We start from the raw sequence: 18,262 nt of genomic DNA on the forward strand, positions 1-18,262 counted from the left end.
CGTGTTCTTCTAAGTACAAAATTACAGAAGACCAAAAGGATCATTTGAGTAAGTTGATATTCATACTCACAACAGAGTGGAACTGCTTCAGTAGAAGGATAAAGTAACTTTTTTCTACAATTATGGTAGTGTATTTGGATTAACTTATAAAAGATTTGGGATGCAGGATAAATACTACTTTGCACTAACTTTAACAAGGATGTGGGGGTGCGGGGCGCAGAGGTGTCCAAAAAGGCATCTAGAAACACTGGAGTTAGTATAGGGTATCAAAATAGTTATAATGGGAAGCTAAGGTTTTACACAATAAAATAGATGCAACCATCAAATCGGAACAATGAGGAAGAATAAAAAGTTGAAAGAAGTGGCAGACCCAGAGTAGAATCAAATAAAACAGGAGAGTGGCTTCAAAATTAGGATTGTGATTGACACATATATGTCCCTCTTACAGATCCTTAAATACTGGTTTTTGAGTTTGGAGTGATAGATTAAAGGAAATATGTAGGTCTCATTGGCCAACATTTTTCCACTTCAGAAACTGAAAATTGATAAGCAGTTTGTTTAATTATTAACAAGTGCATTTATGAAAATTTAATAGCTAGTCCTACTTATTTTTATTTCTTGTATTTTTGAAGTGGTTGTTCGAGGCAGCAAACTCTGGTGTTTACCTATGCTGCCATCTTGGTTTCTCCTATTTTTATTTCTTATTAAAAATGTGTAAGATATAAGGAAAGATTTTCCTAAATCTTTTCTTTTTTATTTAAAAAAACTGACAATTGATGATAGATATTAACTCAGAATTCCTCATGTATGATATTAAAATAATAATACCAGACCTACCTACTTTAAGATTTGTTCTTGGGGTAAAATGAGAACATATGTGTAAACTTTCTGTTTGTTTTTTTTTTGCAAATTATCAAGTTCCATATAAATTTTTATGATTATCATGCATTTTCATTCAAAGCCTTTTAGCTAGGTTATAAACCTCTAAAAATGATAAGCAGTTGTCCCTGCTTCTTAAGGACCTCACAGTGTGGGAGAACATCAGATATGAAAACAGAAACTTGCTATATAGTATAATGTTATAAGTCCTTTAATTAGGAAATATACAAGAGCAACAAGAAAGGAGTACCTAAGACTTCCTCGGGAAGTGAGAATGATTCCCCAGAGTAGGGAATGCATGAGACGAGACCTAGAATATGTATGGAAATTTGGCAGGGTAACTAGATACATGGCATGAATGCAGGGGAGACCATAGTATATTTGAGGAATGGCAAGAGTTTAGTACCTTAATGTATGAGAAGAGAGTGAGACAAATGAAGTCAGAGGCCTCATGAAGAAGTGCTTTCTTTGCCAAACAGAGGTCCTGGGATTTTGCCATACATGTGATGTAGAGATTCTGAAAGATTTACGTAAGTTGGAAAGTGGCAGGGTCAGACTTTTATACTAAAAGGATTACTGTTTTATAAAATAGGATTACTGTGGCTTTGTGGAGGATCAGAGAAAAAGAGAAGTAGAGAGACCCCTTAAAAGGCCATTTCAGTATTTGCAATAAGAACTAATGTAGGATTGTACTAAGATGATGGTACAAATAGAGAAAAGATATTTAAAAAGCAGAGCCAGCAGAAAAGAGTGAATCCTTGGTGTGGTTTACAATCTCAGGCTTATTTATCTCTGTTAAATCCCTCTTTTATAATTGGAATGGTGTTGTGGAACAGGTCTGATAAGTACTTAGGAATTTATAATGTTCGATAAACCTGTTAGTTTCCAAACTGAATTAATATTGCTTTAGCAAGTATAACGTGTGTGTGTGTATACATATACATGTATGTATGTGTGTGTGTGTGTATATATACATACATATGTATATATATTAGTAGCCCGGTGCACAAAAATTTGTGCACTCGGGGACAGGGGGGGGTCCCCTCAATTATTAAACATTTATTGGCACAACACTGACCACATTGGTGGTAGTGGTGGTCTTGTCAGAATGTGTTGTATTATGCAGATGAAAATCTATTTAAACAGATTTGATGTAGATATTTTCAAAGATGAAAGAATTGTCCCTGTCAACTATTTTAATTGATTCATATCTACACTAATTGTCATCATTGCAAAGTTTTCAGTCCCCATATGGATTGCTGGATATAATAGGTCATGCGCTGTCCCTGTCCTTTGTAGCCTTTGTTACCTTAAGGACTCTAGTTTTCCATTTATATGTTTAAGTACCAACCTTACTGGCTTAAAAATGTAAGCTTTTAACACTACTCTCTCTGTTCTGTATCCTTCCGAAGAAAAGTGGAGCTGGGTTGCAGCACAGGAGAGAAATTCAGAAGGGGAATATTGAAGTAATGGCTGCAGTAGGAGAAGAGGGAACCTATTTCCCTGGCCACAGGCGCTGGCGCCCTGGACCACAGGGCTGGCAGCTTCTCCAGGTGGCTGCAGCCTGGGACCTCGGGCGGGTGGCTTGTTCATCTCCTGGTCTGCAGCCAGCCACAGATGCTGGCGCCTGGACCAAAGGTGGGCGGCTTTGTCTGGTGGCTTCTTCTTCTGTGCTTCCAGGGAGGGCAGTCAGTTATGTGTATATATGTGTGCATGCAAACATAGGCGTGTACACGTGTGTATGTGGAAATCTGCTGGGCAAGTCAAAACCACAGAAGAGTTGCCCCCTATCTCTTGAATCTTCCAGAGATATCCCCCACTTTTTTATTCTACCACTACTAAAGAGTCAGTATTTGCAGCCAGCCAGCCAGTGACTCTCTCAGTGTCTATTTCTGACTTCTTCTTTCCCTGTCTGTCTTCCAACCCCTAATCATGTTTCCACCTGGATGCATCATTTTTACCCCCAATATGCTGTATAGAGAAGGAGTCAGGATGCTGTCTTCCCATGAATAGTACTCAGTAAAAAACCAATTTCATTTTAGTTGGGCAATGCCCCTACCCACCCTTCAAATCCCTACTACCATGCATTTCTGTTTCCCCTTTTTTTGGATTGTTCTGCTGCTCCTTCTCCTCACCCCACCACCCTTGGAGCGTAATGTAAAATTCTTTTACCATGTCAAAAAATTACTAAAAATACAGGTACTTTGAAAAAAAAAAATACAGGCACTTCTCCGAACACTGGCCGGGAGTGGGGGGGAGGGGGACAGGGAAGAGGCAGCTACTGGTGGCCGCCTCTTCCCTGCCCCGCCCGGCTTCTCCGATCACCGATCACCGGCTGGGTGGCGGGCAAAGGTGGCCCCGGTTCTCCAATCACGGGCCAGGGGGGGCAGGACAAAGGCGGCTCTTGCCTGCCACCTGGGTTCCGATCACCATCAGCAGCAGGCGGCTTCTTCCGTCCTTCCCCTTTCACCTCCCAGCATTGCGCCATCTTTGTTGGTGGTTAATTTGCATATCACCCTGATTAGCCAATGGGAAGTGTAGCGAAGGTATGGTCAATTATCATGTTTGTCTATTATTAGATAGGATATATATGTGTGTGTGAGAGAGAGTTTGATAAGTACACATGAAAGATACTGGGGACATTTTACATTTAGTCATGGATTTGGATGCTAGAAATGAGAATACTGACTGTAAAATTTCAATAGAGAATGGATTAAATCAAATACATTTTATCAACACAAAATCTGAATATTCTTTTTGCTACATATAACAGCTTTATAGACACATAATTCACATACCATGCAGTTCTCCCATTTAAAGTATACAATTCAGTTTTTAGTGTATTGCATTATCACAATCAATGAAATATTTTCCTAATTCCTGTCAAATCCCCAGTACCCATTAGTAGTCACTCCCCATTTTTCTCCTACCTTCCTACAGCGAAAGGCAACCACTAATCTACTGCCTGTCTCTATAGACTTGCCTTTTCTGGAGTTTTCATATAAATGGAATCATGCAATATGTGATCATTTGTGACAGATTTCTTTCATTTGGCATAATGTTTTCAAGATTCTTCAATGTTGGAGCATTAATCAATACTTCATTCCTTTTAATTGCCAAATAATATTTCATTGTATGGATATACCACATTCTATTTATCTATTTGTTAGCTCAGAGTCATTTGGGTTATTTTCACATTCATATACAAGTTTTTTTTGTGGACATATGCTTTCATTTTTCCATGCTTAGGAGATTTGCTGGGTCATATGGTAATACTTTGTCTAGCCTTTTGAGGAACCCAAATATTCTCAATTTTGGAATATTTGAAGTAGAATATTTAGTTGAGCATTTAATTATAGACAGTTTTATAGTTCCGATGGGTGTACATGGCTCTATCATTAGACTACATGTATTATTTTAATAATCAGTAAGCTATTTATAAAGAATATTAAAATTTTCTTTATCATCTTAATGCTCATTTTTAGAATGATTTTACTATTGAGTTGGTACTTTGTTTTACTTTGCAGAAATACTCCGAAAAACTGGCTCATAGTTGTACTCATTGTATCACTATATATATTTACATATATGTATTTTTATTGATTTCAGAGAGGAAGGGGGGAGAGGGAGAGAGAGCTAGAAATACAATGATGAGAGAGAACCATTGATCAGCTGCTCCTTTCATGCCCCCTACTGGGGATCAGGCCTGCAACTGGGCTTGTGCCCTGACTGGGAATCAAACTATAACCTCCTGGTTCATTCGTCAATGCTCAACCACTGAGCCACACCAGCTGGGCTATATCACTATATTTAACTCTTAATTGTTTTCATGTATTTAGCCTAAGTCATATTAAGACACATTTGGGATGTGTACTAAGGGATTTGTATTATGAAGTTAGGCAGCTAAATTTTATCTGAGCAGTTATCTGAAGGGCCTTGAATCATTCAGTAAAACATAGCAGTATTATATTAATATTTAGCCTGTCAGTACAATAAGACATGGACAAATTATATGCAATTCAGAAAATAATAAATTAGTAGGAAAGTGGAAGAGGCATATTTGAAAGGACATCTTACTAATAAAAGCCTACGTTATCCTCATGCTGTCACACTGTGATGCTCTCATGCCTTCACAAGATGGCTGTGCGCACAGCGGAGGTGGGGTTCCTGGGGCCCTGTGTGTGCGCCGCGGGGGCGGGGCCCCAGTGGCTGCTCCTACCTCTTTGAGGCAATCCATTAAGGAACCCCGGATGGGTGGGCGGGGCCTACCTCTTTAGGGCCATCGATCGTGGTGCTCCCGCACTGTGAGAGGGCACAGGCCAGGCTTGGGGACATCCCCCAAGTGCATGAATTTCGTGCACCGGGCCTCTAGTTAATAAATAATTTGACTAAATTTTGTAGTGAAGATACTGGTAGAGGGCATTATTGTAACTATTTGAGAATTTTTGTTAGTGTCATAAGGAGAAAACTTGGTTCCTAATTACTTAAAAAACAAAAAAAGAATGTATAGCCTGAATAAAATTAAGGTTTTGAGTAATGGAAGACATAAAATTATGTTAATATCTCAGGAAAAACAATTTCACTATTTTGGTTTTCTAAAAACTAAGCTGAAATGGTCACTGTTATATAAAATAAAACTTTAAATTATACTGTTATCTATAGTGAAAATAACGATCACACCAATGAGAGGCAGGTTGACAGGATAGCCTACTGTACTTCTTGGATATCTGTTGAGGTTTTACCTGTGAAAGAAATCTGCTTGGAAGTGAAAATGCTCTTGACATTTAAAATATATGTATATATTGAATTTTTACAGAGAAGAAGGGAGAGGGCTGGAGAGTTAGAAACATTGATGAAAGAGAAACATCAATCAGCTGCCTCCTGGATGCCACTTACTGGGGATTGAGCCTGCAACCCAGGCATGTTCCCTGACCAGGAATCAAACCTAGGACCTTTCAGTCCATGACCTGATGCTCTATCCACTGAGCCAAACCAGTCAGGGCACCCTTGATATTTTTAACTTACCTTTTTAACCTAACCTTTGCTTACATTTGCCTTATGAAAGAAACTTTGTTGACTTTCAGTGAGCTGTTTTCCCACTCTTGTATATTTAGTTTGAAGAAATAAAAGATATTTTCTTAGAATTCTGGCCAACCATATAAACACAAAACACCTAGCACAGTGGTTCTCAACCTCTGGGTCGCAACCCCTTCGGAGGTCTAACGACCCTTTCACAGGGGTTGCCTAAGACCATCGGAAAACACATACATAATTACATATTGTTTAGTGATTAATCACTATGCTTTAATTATGTTCAATTTGTAACAGTGAAATTGGGGTCACCACAACATGAGGAACTGTATTAAAGGGTCGCGACATTAGGAAGGTTGAGAACCACTGACCTAGCAAGAAGTGTGCTAGGCACTCCTTTTACAATGGCTCTTTGAAGTACGTGTAATTAATCCCATTTTACTGATTCATAAATTAAGACTCAACAGACATGTTGGCTATGTGAATAATACACTGAATTCATAAAACAAATACAGAGCAGTAAAAGCCAATATAACTAGCAGCTTTCTGGGTAGAAGCTAAAGTGCTCTATAGTTCAAAGATGGGAAGTTGTAGCCTAATATTAGTCAGATACAGCTTTATGGATACAGTGACTCTGGGGCATATATTTGCATTGCTGAAAAGGAAAAACAGAATATGGATCAGTGGTGTGAATAACATGAACAAAGATGAGAAAAGATGAGATTAAACTTGACATTTGTTAGGGAGTTTGTTGGCAATTCTCTTTCAGTTGCAAGTAACAATAACCCCTTAAAGCTCAATTAAAAGGATAGATATTTGAACGGATAGAGAGAAGTCTCAGGGCAAATGAGAAAAGAAAAAAGGCGCCTGGCTGGTGTGGCTCAGTGGTTGAGTGTTGACCTATGAACCAGGAGGTCCCAGGTTCAATTCCCGGTTAGGGCACATGCCTGGGTTGCAGACTCGATCCCCAGTGTGGGGCGAGCAGGAGGCAGCCAATCAATGATTCTCTTTCATCATTGATGTTTTTATCTTCTTCTCCCTTCCTCTCTGAAATCAATAATACATATACAAAAAAAAGAGGCATGTCTAAGGAAAAGAACCTGAGATTGGCCATGCTTTCATCTTCTCTGCCAGGACCACCCAGCTTTTCTCTTCCAACATTTTTTTCCGACCCACTTTTTCTTAGTTTCCATATTCCTAGTACCATAAACTTTATGATCTCCCATTCAGCACCAACTTCCCCTGTTTCTATTAGTTAAAATGTCTATGTCAGAGAGAATTTTATTAGATCATAGCATCTTTTAGAGGCAGTGAATACATGTCCTAGGTTTCTGGCCAGCTGTTGTCTCCCTGGGTCATGTCTGGTCCAGACAGCTTTGACCTCAGGAGTAGGATCATGTGGACCACTGTTGAAGGTCAAGAATTGCCTCAATAGCCAGAAGTCCTAGCTGGCAAGTTAGATGGTCTATGTAGAGGAAGCTTGAGTAAAGCACAGTAAGCATAGACCTTTCTATCTCCTGGATGGGGATGAAGGGCGGAATTTTACTCTCATGCAAACTGTCTCCATTAAAAATTACTTCAGAGCAAGGATCTTTTGTCTTTCTGGTAGTCTAGTCTCTCAATGATACTGTATCTCTCCAATCCCTACACCCTCCTTTTCTTCCCTACCTCACCACTCCTATCTCCTAGCTTCCCCCCCTCCCCCCCCCCGGTACATCTCTCATCTGGTCCTATAGATGGGGAGAGTGGGGAAAATAGTCTTTAATTTTCTTAGAATTAAGAGAAAACAACAATAACAATACATGCCCTTGTACCCAACACAAGTTCAAAACTTAGACATTATATATGGTATGTGAGGAGGTGGGTTTTAAAAAGAATTTCTCCTCTTTTAAAAGTACTTTCTGAATTGGTGAAGAGAGCACAAACATTTCTATTTACTAGAAAAATAAAATTTTGAAATAATTTAAATTTGGCTTAAATTATGATGAGTATTGTATAACATGAAGAAAGTTGAGAAAATTTAAAGATGAAAATTATTAGATGAACTTTTATAACTTTTATAATGCAAAGACTGTGATTTATTTATCTTTATATTCTAACAGCTAAGCCATTCTATAACTTTGTAGTAGATGATCAGTAATAGTTTGTTATTAAATTAGTACTAGACCAGCTTTTAAATACAAGAGGCAAAGAGACAGTAATTTCAAGAAAAAAAATAAGTTTTTTTTTCTTGAAATTATCAGAATTCTAGAATTTTCATTGTCTAACTTCAGTATTAATTTTTAAAAAATAGTTCTTCGATTAAATTTATAGGTAGTTTTGGATACTCCCCTTTGGTTTCTTCTATTTTACTGCAATAGGAGATACTACCATGTGTTGTCTATAGAAATTCAAATTTGTAAGTGTAGATCAGTCACAAATGTAATCATTAGAGAATAACTAAAATTATATGTCTTCAGTATTGTAAAACAATTATAATTTGTACTTAGAATTTGATTCTAAGGTGGCAATTTATTTTCAGAAGCATATTACTTTTTTATATTAAATGTTTTTAAAGGTTCCTGAATATGAGAAAATGTTTAACTTTTAATATAGATATTCCTAATTACTAACAAAATAAAGAATAATTGAAATATCCTCCCATTGCACTTCTAAATATTTTCCTGCTTCTCTGTTTGCTCATCTACATATATGGCCCCCCAAAAGGCCACCTCATTTCCTAAATCTATACCATCCTCCCAATACCTTATACCACTGTGTCACTTAGCTCAGCGTCTTGCAAGCAAGAATCTGTGTAACTCAGCTTTGATCAGGTTTCTGTAATTGCTCCAACCCACTAGACAAATAATCTTTGGGGTAGGCTATTTAACCTTATTGGCTTATTCATTCTATCCCGAACACCTAGTGTGCTTCAGGATTTATAAATGGTTTCTGAAAGGTTGAACATGTGATGTTTCCATAAATGGTTAAACTTTGTGTAATTGGTGTCACTTATAGCATGTGGGGGAAAGAACTTGATCTACCCTTTTTTAGCTGAGTATGCGGAGTAGAAGACTCTGGCATTGAGGTGGCATAGCAAGTGACCAGCTATTAACAACAGAACTCTGAGTCCTAGAGAATTCCTAAGAATTTTGTACAGCCTCTCTCACTTTAATGAACTATAGACAAAAAGTATGATTTTACTATTGTACCAGTACACACACAGTAGAAGTCTTTCTTTTTAAAATAAGTTATTTAACTGTTAGTAATACTAGCACATGGCAGATCATTCAAGCGCTAGAAGATATATAGTTAAAACAAATTTCCCTATCATAGATTTCAATTCCCTAGTCACTTTATTTAGAAGTAAATGCAGCTACCAGTTTCCTATATATTTTTCCAGAAATATTCTGACCACACAAGCATAAGATTATCACACTTCGATCTTGCTATTTATATTCCTCCCCACGCTACACTTTTAACTGATTAGCTGTAGAATGGCTTTTATAATGACTGCATAATATTCTATTAAAGAAAGGCACCACAATTTAACAATTCCTTACTGATGGGATATTTTGTTTTTAAAAGTCTTTTGCAATTTATATGTTTAATAAATATCCTTTACATGTATTTTTACACATACGTATGAATATATTGGATAAATTGAAGACTTTTGAACAGGAGAGTGATGATATTAGAAAGACAAAGCTAATGTTAGGGTGGCCGGACAAAAATATTTCAAAAACTCTTCCCCTCATTTTGTTCTTTAAGAAGTGTCTTGTTTTCCCTGTTAAGGGAAGCTCTGCCTTTTCCCCAATGAAAGGGAGTTTGTACTCTAGTTGAGCACATATGTAGTTCCAGGCATCTTCCCTTGGCTTCTGAGTGAATGTGGTGTCTTACACAGAGTAACATGATTTCTCTTTGTTAGCCTCCTTTTTTTTCCTTAATCTGTTATGCATTGGCCTGAGTTACTATCCAGAAATGTCTCAGAATTTTCATTGTGTTTCTTAGTTTAAGGAAAGCTTTGCTTGTTCTTTGGGACCCCTTGCATTTGTAGATGAAAGGATCAATTAACCAGACATTGTCTCTTTTTTTTTTATCCTTGTAATAGTTGTATCCTTATTAGAAATTTCTAATTCCAGTCAATATTTAAATTCATAGATTCTACCTATGCTTTAGTTGATTCATACATGTTAAATCCTCAAATCTTCCTTTAATATTCTTTTATATCTTACGTATTTAAAAAAACATTTTTAATTTCAGAGAGGAAGGGAAAGGGAGAGAAAGATAGAAACATCAGTGATGAGAGAGAATCATTGATCGGCTGCCTCCTGTACACCCCGCACTGGGAATCGAGCCCACAACCCTGGCATGTGCCCTGACCGGGAATCGAATCATGACCTCCTGGTTCATGGCCTGACACTCAATCACTGAGCCTAGCCGGCCAGGAGATATCTTACATCTTTAAGATAACCTTTTCCTCACAGATATCTCCTTGCAAGAGAATACTTAATCCTTTTAGATGGAAAAGAAGTCTCCCTGAATAGATATTTACTGAATAGTATGAAATCAGTTCTTTACTCTTGGATAATTGTCTCATCATAAAGTCTCTTGAGGTATAAATAAGACAAGAGTAAATCTTTAAAAGATTTTACAGAAATCTATAATTCAGCATGATACACATTTAGAGGTAGAAGTAAGGCCAATGGAAGGAAGGAAAAGGAAAAAATAGAATTAAGTTATTAAATATTTTAATGTAATCTGAAGGTTTTTTAAATCACCAACTTGATAAAACTCAGATATTTGAAGGGTAATTTAATTCAGTTCTGTCATTTTTCAGAGAAGAAAATAGTATTTAGGGATGTCTAAGACTTGCTCCAGATCACAGGCTGCAACACAGCCTGGAGGTGGGACCCCTAGGCCTTGCTGCGTGGAGCCGCGAGCCCCGCCTCCATCCCGGGCATGCAGCGTCAAGCCCCAGCCCACCCGCGTGTGCACACAGCCCTGCCCACCTGCGCATGTCCACTGCGCATGCAGCCTCCAGGTGATCACTCATTGCAGCATGAGGGCTTCACGGCATAAGGGTGTGACGACCACATAGGCTTTTATTAATTGGACTAGAGCAGCCGTGGGCAAACTACGGCCCGCGGGCCGGATTCGGCCCGTTTGAAATGAATAAGACTATTGAAAAAAAAGATCGTACCCTTTTATGTAATGATGTTTACTTTGAATTTATATTAGTTCACACAAACACTCCATTCATGCTTTTGTTCCGGCCCTCCGGTCCAGTTTAAGAACCCATTGTGGCCCTCGAGTCAAAAAGTTTGCCCACCCCTGGACTAGAGGCCCAGTGCACAAATTCATGCACCAGTGGGGTCCCTCGGCCTGGCCTCAGGTATCGGGCTGAAATCGGCTCTCCGACATCCTCTGAGGGGTCCCGGATTGCGAGAGGCCGCAGGCCAGGCCATGGGACCCCACTGGTGCATGATCGGGGACAGGGAGGGATGTGGGAGATTGGCCAGCCCAGGAGGAGGGTCTGCAGGAGGGTTCCAGGGAATGTCTGGCCTGTCTCACTGATTCCCAATTGGCCAGATGCCAGCAGCAAGCTAACCTACCAGTCGGAGCATCTGCCCCTGGTGGTCAGTGTATGTTATAGCAACTGGTCAACCGGTTGACTGTCTGCCCCTGGTGGTCAGTGCATGTCATAGCAAGCAGTTGAGCAGCCTTAGCATATCATTAGCATATTATGCTTTGATTGGTTGAATGAATGACTGGACACTTAGCATATTAGTGACCGACGACTGAAAAACTGGTCGACCTGTTGCTATGACACACACTGACGACCAGGGGGCAGACACACAACACCGGAGCTGCCCCCTGGTGGTCAGTGCACTCCCACAGCCAATCTCCTGCAGCCCCTCCCCAGGCCAGCCACCCCATTCCCTCAATCGGAGGCCTGGCCAAGGGACCCCACCCATGCACGATTTGTGCACTGGGCCTCTAGTATAGGATAAATGTCTTAAACTAAAAGGTGTACCTACTAGTTGATATTATTCCTTAGATAACTGTGTTGTGGGTGGGGGAATCATGTTATTACATTTTGATCTTGTGATATGGGCTGTTTTTGGCCAAAAAGAGTCTGTTGGTTAGTGGTGTTAGAAATAAGGCGAGCCCCCAATGCAGGGATCCTGGTAGAACACAAAACATACTCATGAGCCAGGCAGCAAGGCAAGTATCTTTACTTCTACATAGAAGGGTGCACACACATGGTCTGGAAGCCCACGCACACCGAGCAGGCGGTCTGCTCGGCTTTATAATCACGACGCACGTGACCTGTCCCTTGCTCTTGATTGGAGCTGAGGCGCACAGCCTTTCACGATTGGCTAATTCAAAGGGAGGGGTTGTCCTTTGCCATTTCAAGAGGGCGGCCCCCAGGGGAGCTGCAAACCATGCGGCCAACATGCGGTTGCCAAGTTACGCAGCCCAAAATGGCGGCTGTCTACACTGTTCTTTGACAGAAAAGATGACTTGTTTCTTCTCACAGTGGTGATTTGGAACCTTAGGTAAAAGTGGTATTCTTAACACATAGCCTCAGAATGAGAGGCTGTTACGGGAGTGCAAGTATCAGATCTGGATGCTCTGGCCATAACAGAAATCTGGGAAGTAATGGAACTTGGATACCTGAACTGCTTTTATTTTAATGAACACGTTTTTCTTAATCTGAATAAATGGGTTTTACCAATTTTTATGTAGTATGCTTCAATAATGAATAATAACTCAGTTGATCATAATTATATTTTTCAACCAAAAATTAATGTCCTGATGTTTTATTTATATATGTGTTCCAGCTTATTTTGAAAATTTCACAGTAAAAACACGCTACCATTGGTTCTTATACAATTGTAAGGCATTTATTTTTAATTCTTCACACAAAATGTATCTGGCTTAAAAATATGATAACATTCCAAGCATATACTTAATCTATAAATAGATATGACTGAAATACTTACTTGAAAGCAATAACCTAAAAGTGCCTTGAGGTTTCTTTTACTGCCTCACATGCATATGGCTCATTATATACACATTCACTTAATAAAAACAAAAGCTGACAGTTATTGAATACTAGGTACTCAGCACTTTATCTGCATTATCTCATTTAATCCTTCCAACTACATCTTCAGTCCTTATGCAGAAATGGAAGGTTCACTGAAGTGACATAATTTATACACTGTTATAGCTAATAAGCTCCAGACACAGCCTTGGAACCCAGATGATGTCTCTTATCAAATGTAATCTGTATATCCATTTCTTTCATGATTAGGTTTATACTCTTCAATCCCAATGCATATGTATTTTTTGAGAGTTTTTTATGTGCCAGACTTGGTGTTTTTGTTTTCTTTACTTTTTATTTTGAAATAATTTTAGATTTAATTATATTGGTTTTATTTATTCCATATTTTATCTTTCTGAAGAACATGTTCTAAACTTATTTCATATCTTTACAAACTATGCCTAAATGTTTGACTTATTTTAAGTATGTTTAACTCTTTTGACTAATTCTATCTAAAACTGAGAATTCTCCCCCTCATAGATATGGAGTCTGGAGAACGGTTACCATCCTCAACAGCCTCCTCTACTGTACCAACTTCATCTTCTATACCTTCTGTGGCTTCATCGGTTTCTAAAGGCGGCCTTTCCACTGGAGCTGCTTCGCTTAGCTCTGCAATCAACCCATGTGGTGAATATCCTTATTGACTCAATTTTAGAATGCCATCCTTTTATTAACTTGTGTTCCTAGTGTTTTATTCTCAATGCCTCCATTGACCTGTAAGGTTTAACATCCAGTCTCCGCTTTTTCTGAAATTCTATAGCACTGTTTATTACAAGCGTGTCTTGATTATTGGAAGCTCTCTTTGTAAATTTCATGTTGCTGTCACCATTTCAATTAATAAATTAGTACAGGCAAAGTCTTTTTTAAAACAATAGGTCATTAAGGGAGTGAAGAAATACAAATGAGTCCTTGGTGATCAGGGTAGGTACCAATGCTGTGAACACTTTGCCCTAATTTGCTTCTAGTATTTGAAATGACCTTTACCAAACTCCAAGTATCTCAGTTCACTGGTGTGCACTAAAGGCAGATAATTTACTGAATGGAAAATATTTTTAAAGTTTAGAGCATGGCAAGTTTTTATTAAAAATGAACATAGTTTATATTGCTAAAAAGAGAGCTTTATTTCAGAAGTGAAAATACCCTGAATTTTCATTAATTACATAGGAGGTACTTTTATTTTTTAAATCTTTATTGTTGAAAGTATTACATATGTCCCCTTCCCCCCCTCCCCCATTGACCCCTTCTACCCCACCCCCACTTCCCTTCCCCTAGCCTTTACCATCCTGTTGTCTGTGTTCATGGGTTATGCATATATGCATACAAGTGCTTTGGTTGATCTCTTCCCACCCACCCACCCACCCTCACCTTCCCCATAGGAGGTACTTTTAAGTAACTCCCAAAATGAGTTCTTGCCCAAGCACATGTTTGCTAGAATACATCCTTTTTAAAAAATACCTAAGCTTGATTAAGTCACTTCTTTATCAATAGGAACCATTTTAATCTTAAATATTTTTAATCTTATAGATTATTTCTTAGTAGAACTAAATGGTATTTCACTTTTTCAAGATTAGATTTGTAATTTTGGGTAAGTGAAATGCATAAACATGGAATGTTTTCTAACAAAATACCCTAGCAATTTGCCAAATAAATATTTGTTTATTTTTAAATCAATGGAACAATAACAAGAAAGATATCATTTTGTCATTGTTTTATGAAAGTAATTTTCTAAAATTTTCTTCATAATTAGAAAATAACTAAAATGAAATAGCATTGCATTAAAAAAGTAAATAAATGAAATCCCTGTTCTCCTGCACCCTGTACAATCTTGGTTAACATTTAACAGTTTTATCCATACTTCCCTTATATGCAAAATGATAGCTATATATAAATGATGAGTGCCTTTATGATACGCTGTGTTCAAAAGGTGATGCCACAATTGGCATTTTACCTCAAGTTACTTTCTCTAAATGATTTGAGAGTTGTACTTTTATAATGTTTCTTTTCTGCTTCTTATAACTATTCTTCTGAATTAGTCTTTAATATATATGGTGTTTCTATAGAAATGTCCTTTTTTTTGTCAGTGGTTTTCATAATATATTTGAAGACAGAACCTTGAGTTTTCTGGACACTTTGCTGTCACCTATTTCTCACTTATTTTCTGAATTAGTGATACTTGAATTGATTGTGATTCTGATTAGTCAATTTAGGGCACTGTTTTTCTGTTAGTGATAGTTGGGAATTTCAGAAAGGGGTGGGGTACTAAGTTGCTGGGTAACATTAGAAATTTATTTGTCTAGAAATTTCTTTGTGTAGAAAGGAATATATTTTTTAAAAACATATATATTTTATTGATTTTTTTACAGAAAGGAAGAGAGAGAGGGATAGAGAGTTAGAAACATCGATGAGAGAGAAGCATCGATCAGCTGCCTCTTGCACACCTCCTACTGGGGATGTGCCCGCAACCAAGGTACATGCCCTTGACCGGAATCGAACCTGGGACCTTTCAGTCCACACGCTAACGCTCTATCCACTGAGCCAAACCGGTTAGGGCGAAAGGAATACATTTTTATTATTTTATTTTTTATTTGCCAATTTAAAAGGTTGTAGAGTTTTGTGTTGATACTTTCATTGAAAGTATAGTTTATTTCTATGTTCAGAAATATATCACTTATTAATACAATACTTTGAGTACATCATGAGTCTTCTTCACTTTCCAGGAAAATACTTAGTTTTTAACTTTCACAGGGTTGTAATTTATGTTTAAAGTAAAGCCTAGTATTAAGTTCCCGCACCTAATTTTCTTAATTTAATTTGTCACATTTTCCTGTTTTGTTTGATAAAATATTTTTGGCCTATGCATTGTCTGATAATTCTCTCCACTTTAAAATGAAATCATAGAGTAATAATATACCTGGACTCTTTATCTTAAACAATTTTTTAATTTCCTCAAAATTTTTTGAGGTATAAAGACAACAAACAGAATTTTCACCTTAAAATGTCAAAATTTCAACAGTTCTGTAATGGCCCCTTGGAGGACATTCTGTTGTTTTCAAATTAGTTTAATTGACCAATCTCTTGTCATCTCCATTAATAGTATGTCTAGAGGAGTTACACTGAGTTACAAAGGATGTGATTCAAACCCTCTTTCAAATTTTGAATGATAAATTTCTTTTGAATCAATACCTTATGAGGTTTGGAGATTATACCTACTAGTTAGCCTGTTCCTATTATGTATGTGGCAAAAGACATGAGTCTCCTGAGTCAGAGATTTTATTTCTTACTAGAGGCCCAATGCACGAAACTCGTGCAAGAGTAGGCTCTCACAGCCCCGGCTGCCTTGCAGCCCCTTGGCCCTGCCCCCTGCCTACTGGTGGCTCCGGAAGGTTGTTCCGCCATCTGTTCTAATTCACATATTAGCTCTTTATTATATAGGATAGCACAGCAAATAACATGAGCATCATGCTGGCATTGGTTTCCCATGCCTCCCAAGTCCACAGGGCGATACAGAGCAGCCCACTTTGCTCTTCGTGTGCAGTGGGTTTGTGTCACAGCTGAGGAATACTGAGCTTGGGGACTCTACTTTTGCTTTTAGTTAATGAAAACAAACCCTTTGTCTGGAAGGAGATGTTACCTCATCCTTCAAGATTGACCACTGCAAATGCAATCCTGAGAAATGGCTTGATTAAAGAGTGGTCAAGGCATTTTACTCTTGGTATACCCACCAATAACATGTAGGGACCTTTGAGGATTGCCTTTCACAAAACATCTTTCAGTAATTTGGATAGAAAATAACACTGCAATAAAGATTAATCTGTCCTGGTCAATTTGGCTAAGTTGGTTAAGTGTCTTCCTGTGCACCTAATTCCCAGTGGAAGTATATGCCTAGGTTTCGAGCTTGATCCCTAGTAGGGAGTGTGCAGGAGGCAGCTGATCGATGTTTCATTCTTACATTGATGTTTCTCTCTCCCCCTCTCCCTTTCTATCTAAAAACAATGAAAATATAGGGAAAAAAGATTAACTAATCTGAGGTCATCTGCATATATGTGTCTTATTGATCTTATTAGAATATAAGAAATACAATATATCTTTTCCCTTTAAATTATGATTAAAAAATAGCTTGCCTACTTCTAAAAAGTAATTTGGGACAGCTTTCAATAAATGTGTTGGTATAGCAAACAAAACAATTAACTAAAATATCAAAATATAGGGTCTTAAAAGGTGTTAGGTAAAGAAAGCCACCAATATTGCACAAAAACAAACTAGCTGTTAAGAGTAAAAGGAGCCGAAACCGGTTTGGCTTAGTGGATAGAGCATCGGCCTGCGGACTGAAGGGTCCCAGGTTCGATTCCGGTCAAGGGCATGTACCTGGGTTGCGCGCACATCCCCAGTAGGAGATGTGCAGGAGGCGGCTGATTGATGTTTCTCTCTCATCGATGTTTCTAACTCTCTATCTCTCTCCCTTTCTCTCTGTAAAAAATCAATAAAATATATTTAAAAAAAAAAAAAAAGAGTAAAAGGAAAACAATGGGATGCGTGACTCACATACTAGTGCTAATAAGCGTATCAGTTCCTGAGGAAAAAGTAGACTTTTTTCCTGGCCCTGAGTGGTGTAGGGAATATGCTACCAGAACTGTGGTGTGAAAGGCCAAGTGGTGCACAATATCCTGCTTGCCAGTTTCACAGATATTCAGACGGTGCAATATTGCTCTGGGTGAAAGGCGAGAGAGTGGTATTTAAACCACTAGTTGCATAAACTTTAAAGAGTGGATTTGCTTGAGATTTGTGCTGATTTGACCTAATACAAAGACAGAATTTGGGAAATTGCAGTTACACTTAAGCTGTGCTGTAGGCTAGTGGTTTTCAATCCATTTTTTTTTTAGGTAGATCTCTTCAAACAAAACATATAATAATGTCAAATGTATAAAACAGGTAAACTTTTTAAAACTTCTCTAGTTAAAGCTCGAATATGCCTGCTTTTCTTATTAAAGTTAAGGCAGGCAGGGTGGGGGGGGGTGGGGGTTGGGTAAGAGATCAACCAAAGGACTTGTATGCATGCATATAAACATAACCAATGGACACAGACAGTAGGGGGGTGAGGGCATGTGCTGGAGAGCGGTCAATGGGGCAAAAGGAGACATATATAATACTTTCAACAATAAAGAATCCTATATAATAAGAGAGGAATATGCTAATTAGCTATTATGCCCTGAGGCATAATGACCAAACACATCACAACCAGATCTCGGATCAGCAGGAGCGTGG

General features: G+C 38.2%; 1 protein-coding gene across 26 annotated transcripts in view; it reads left to right on the forward strand.

Moving 5' to 3' along the window:
- The window catches only part of BAZ2B (bromodomain adjacent to zinc finger domain 2B), a 330,698-nt gene that overhangs the window by 197,635 nt on the left and 114,801 nt on the right, over nucleotides 1–18,262 (forward strand). For all 26 annotated transcript variants that reach the window (XM_059704304.1, XM_059704307.1, XM_059704303.1 and 23 more), the window contains one exon: nucleotides 13,481–13,627. In XM_059704304.1, the coding sequence (XP_059560287.1) occupies nucleotides 13,483–13,627 (145 nt within the window). In that variant the 5' untranslated portion in view covers nucleotides 13,481–13,482. Of the gene's footprint in view, nucleotides 1–13,480; nucleotides 13,628–18,262 lie in introns of those variants that run through there.

Source organism: Myotis daubentonii, chromosome 7 (assembly GCF_963259705.1).
Source record: "Myotis daubentonii chromosome 7, mMyoDau2.1, whole genome shotgun sequence".
NCBI classification, from domain to species: Eukaryota; Metazoa; Chordata; class Mammalia; order Chiroptera; family Vespertilionidae; genus Myotis; species Myotis daubentonii.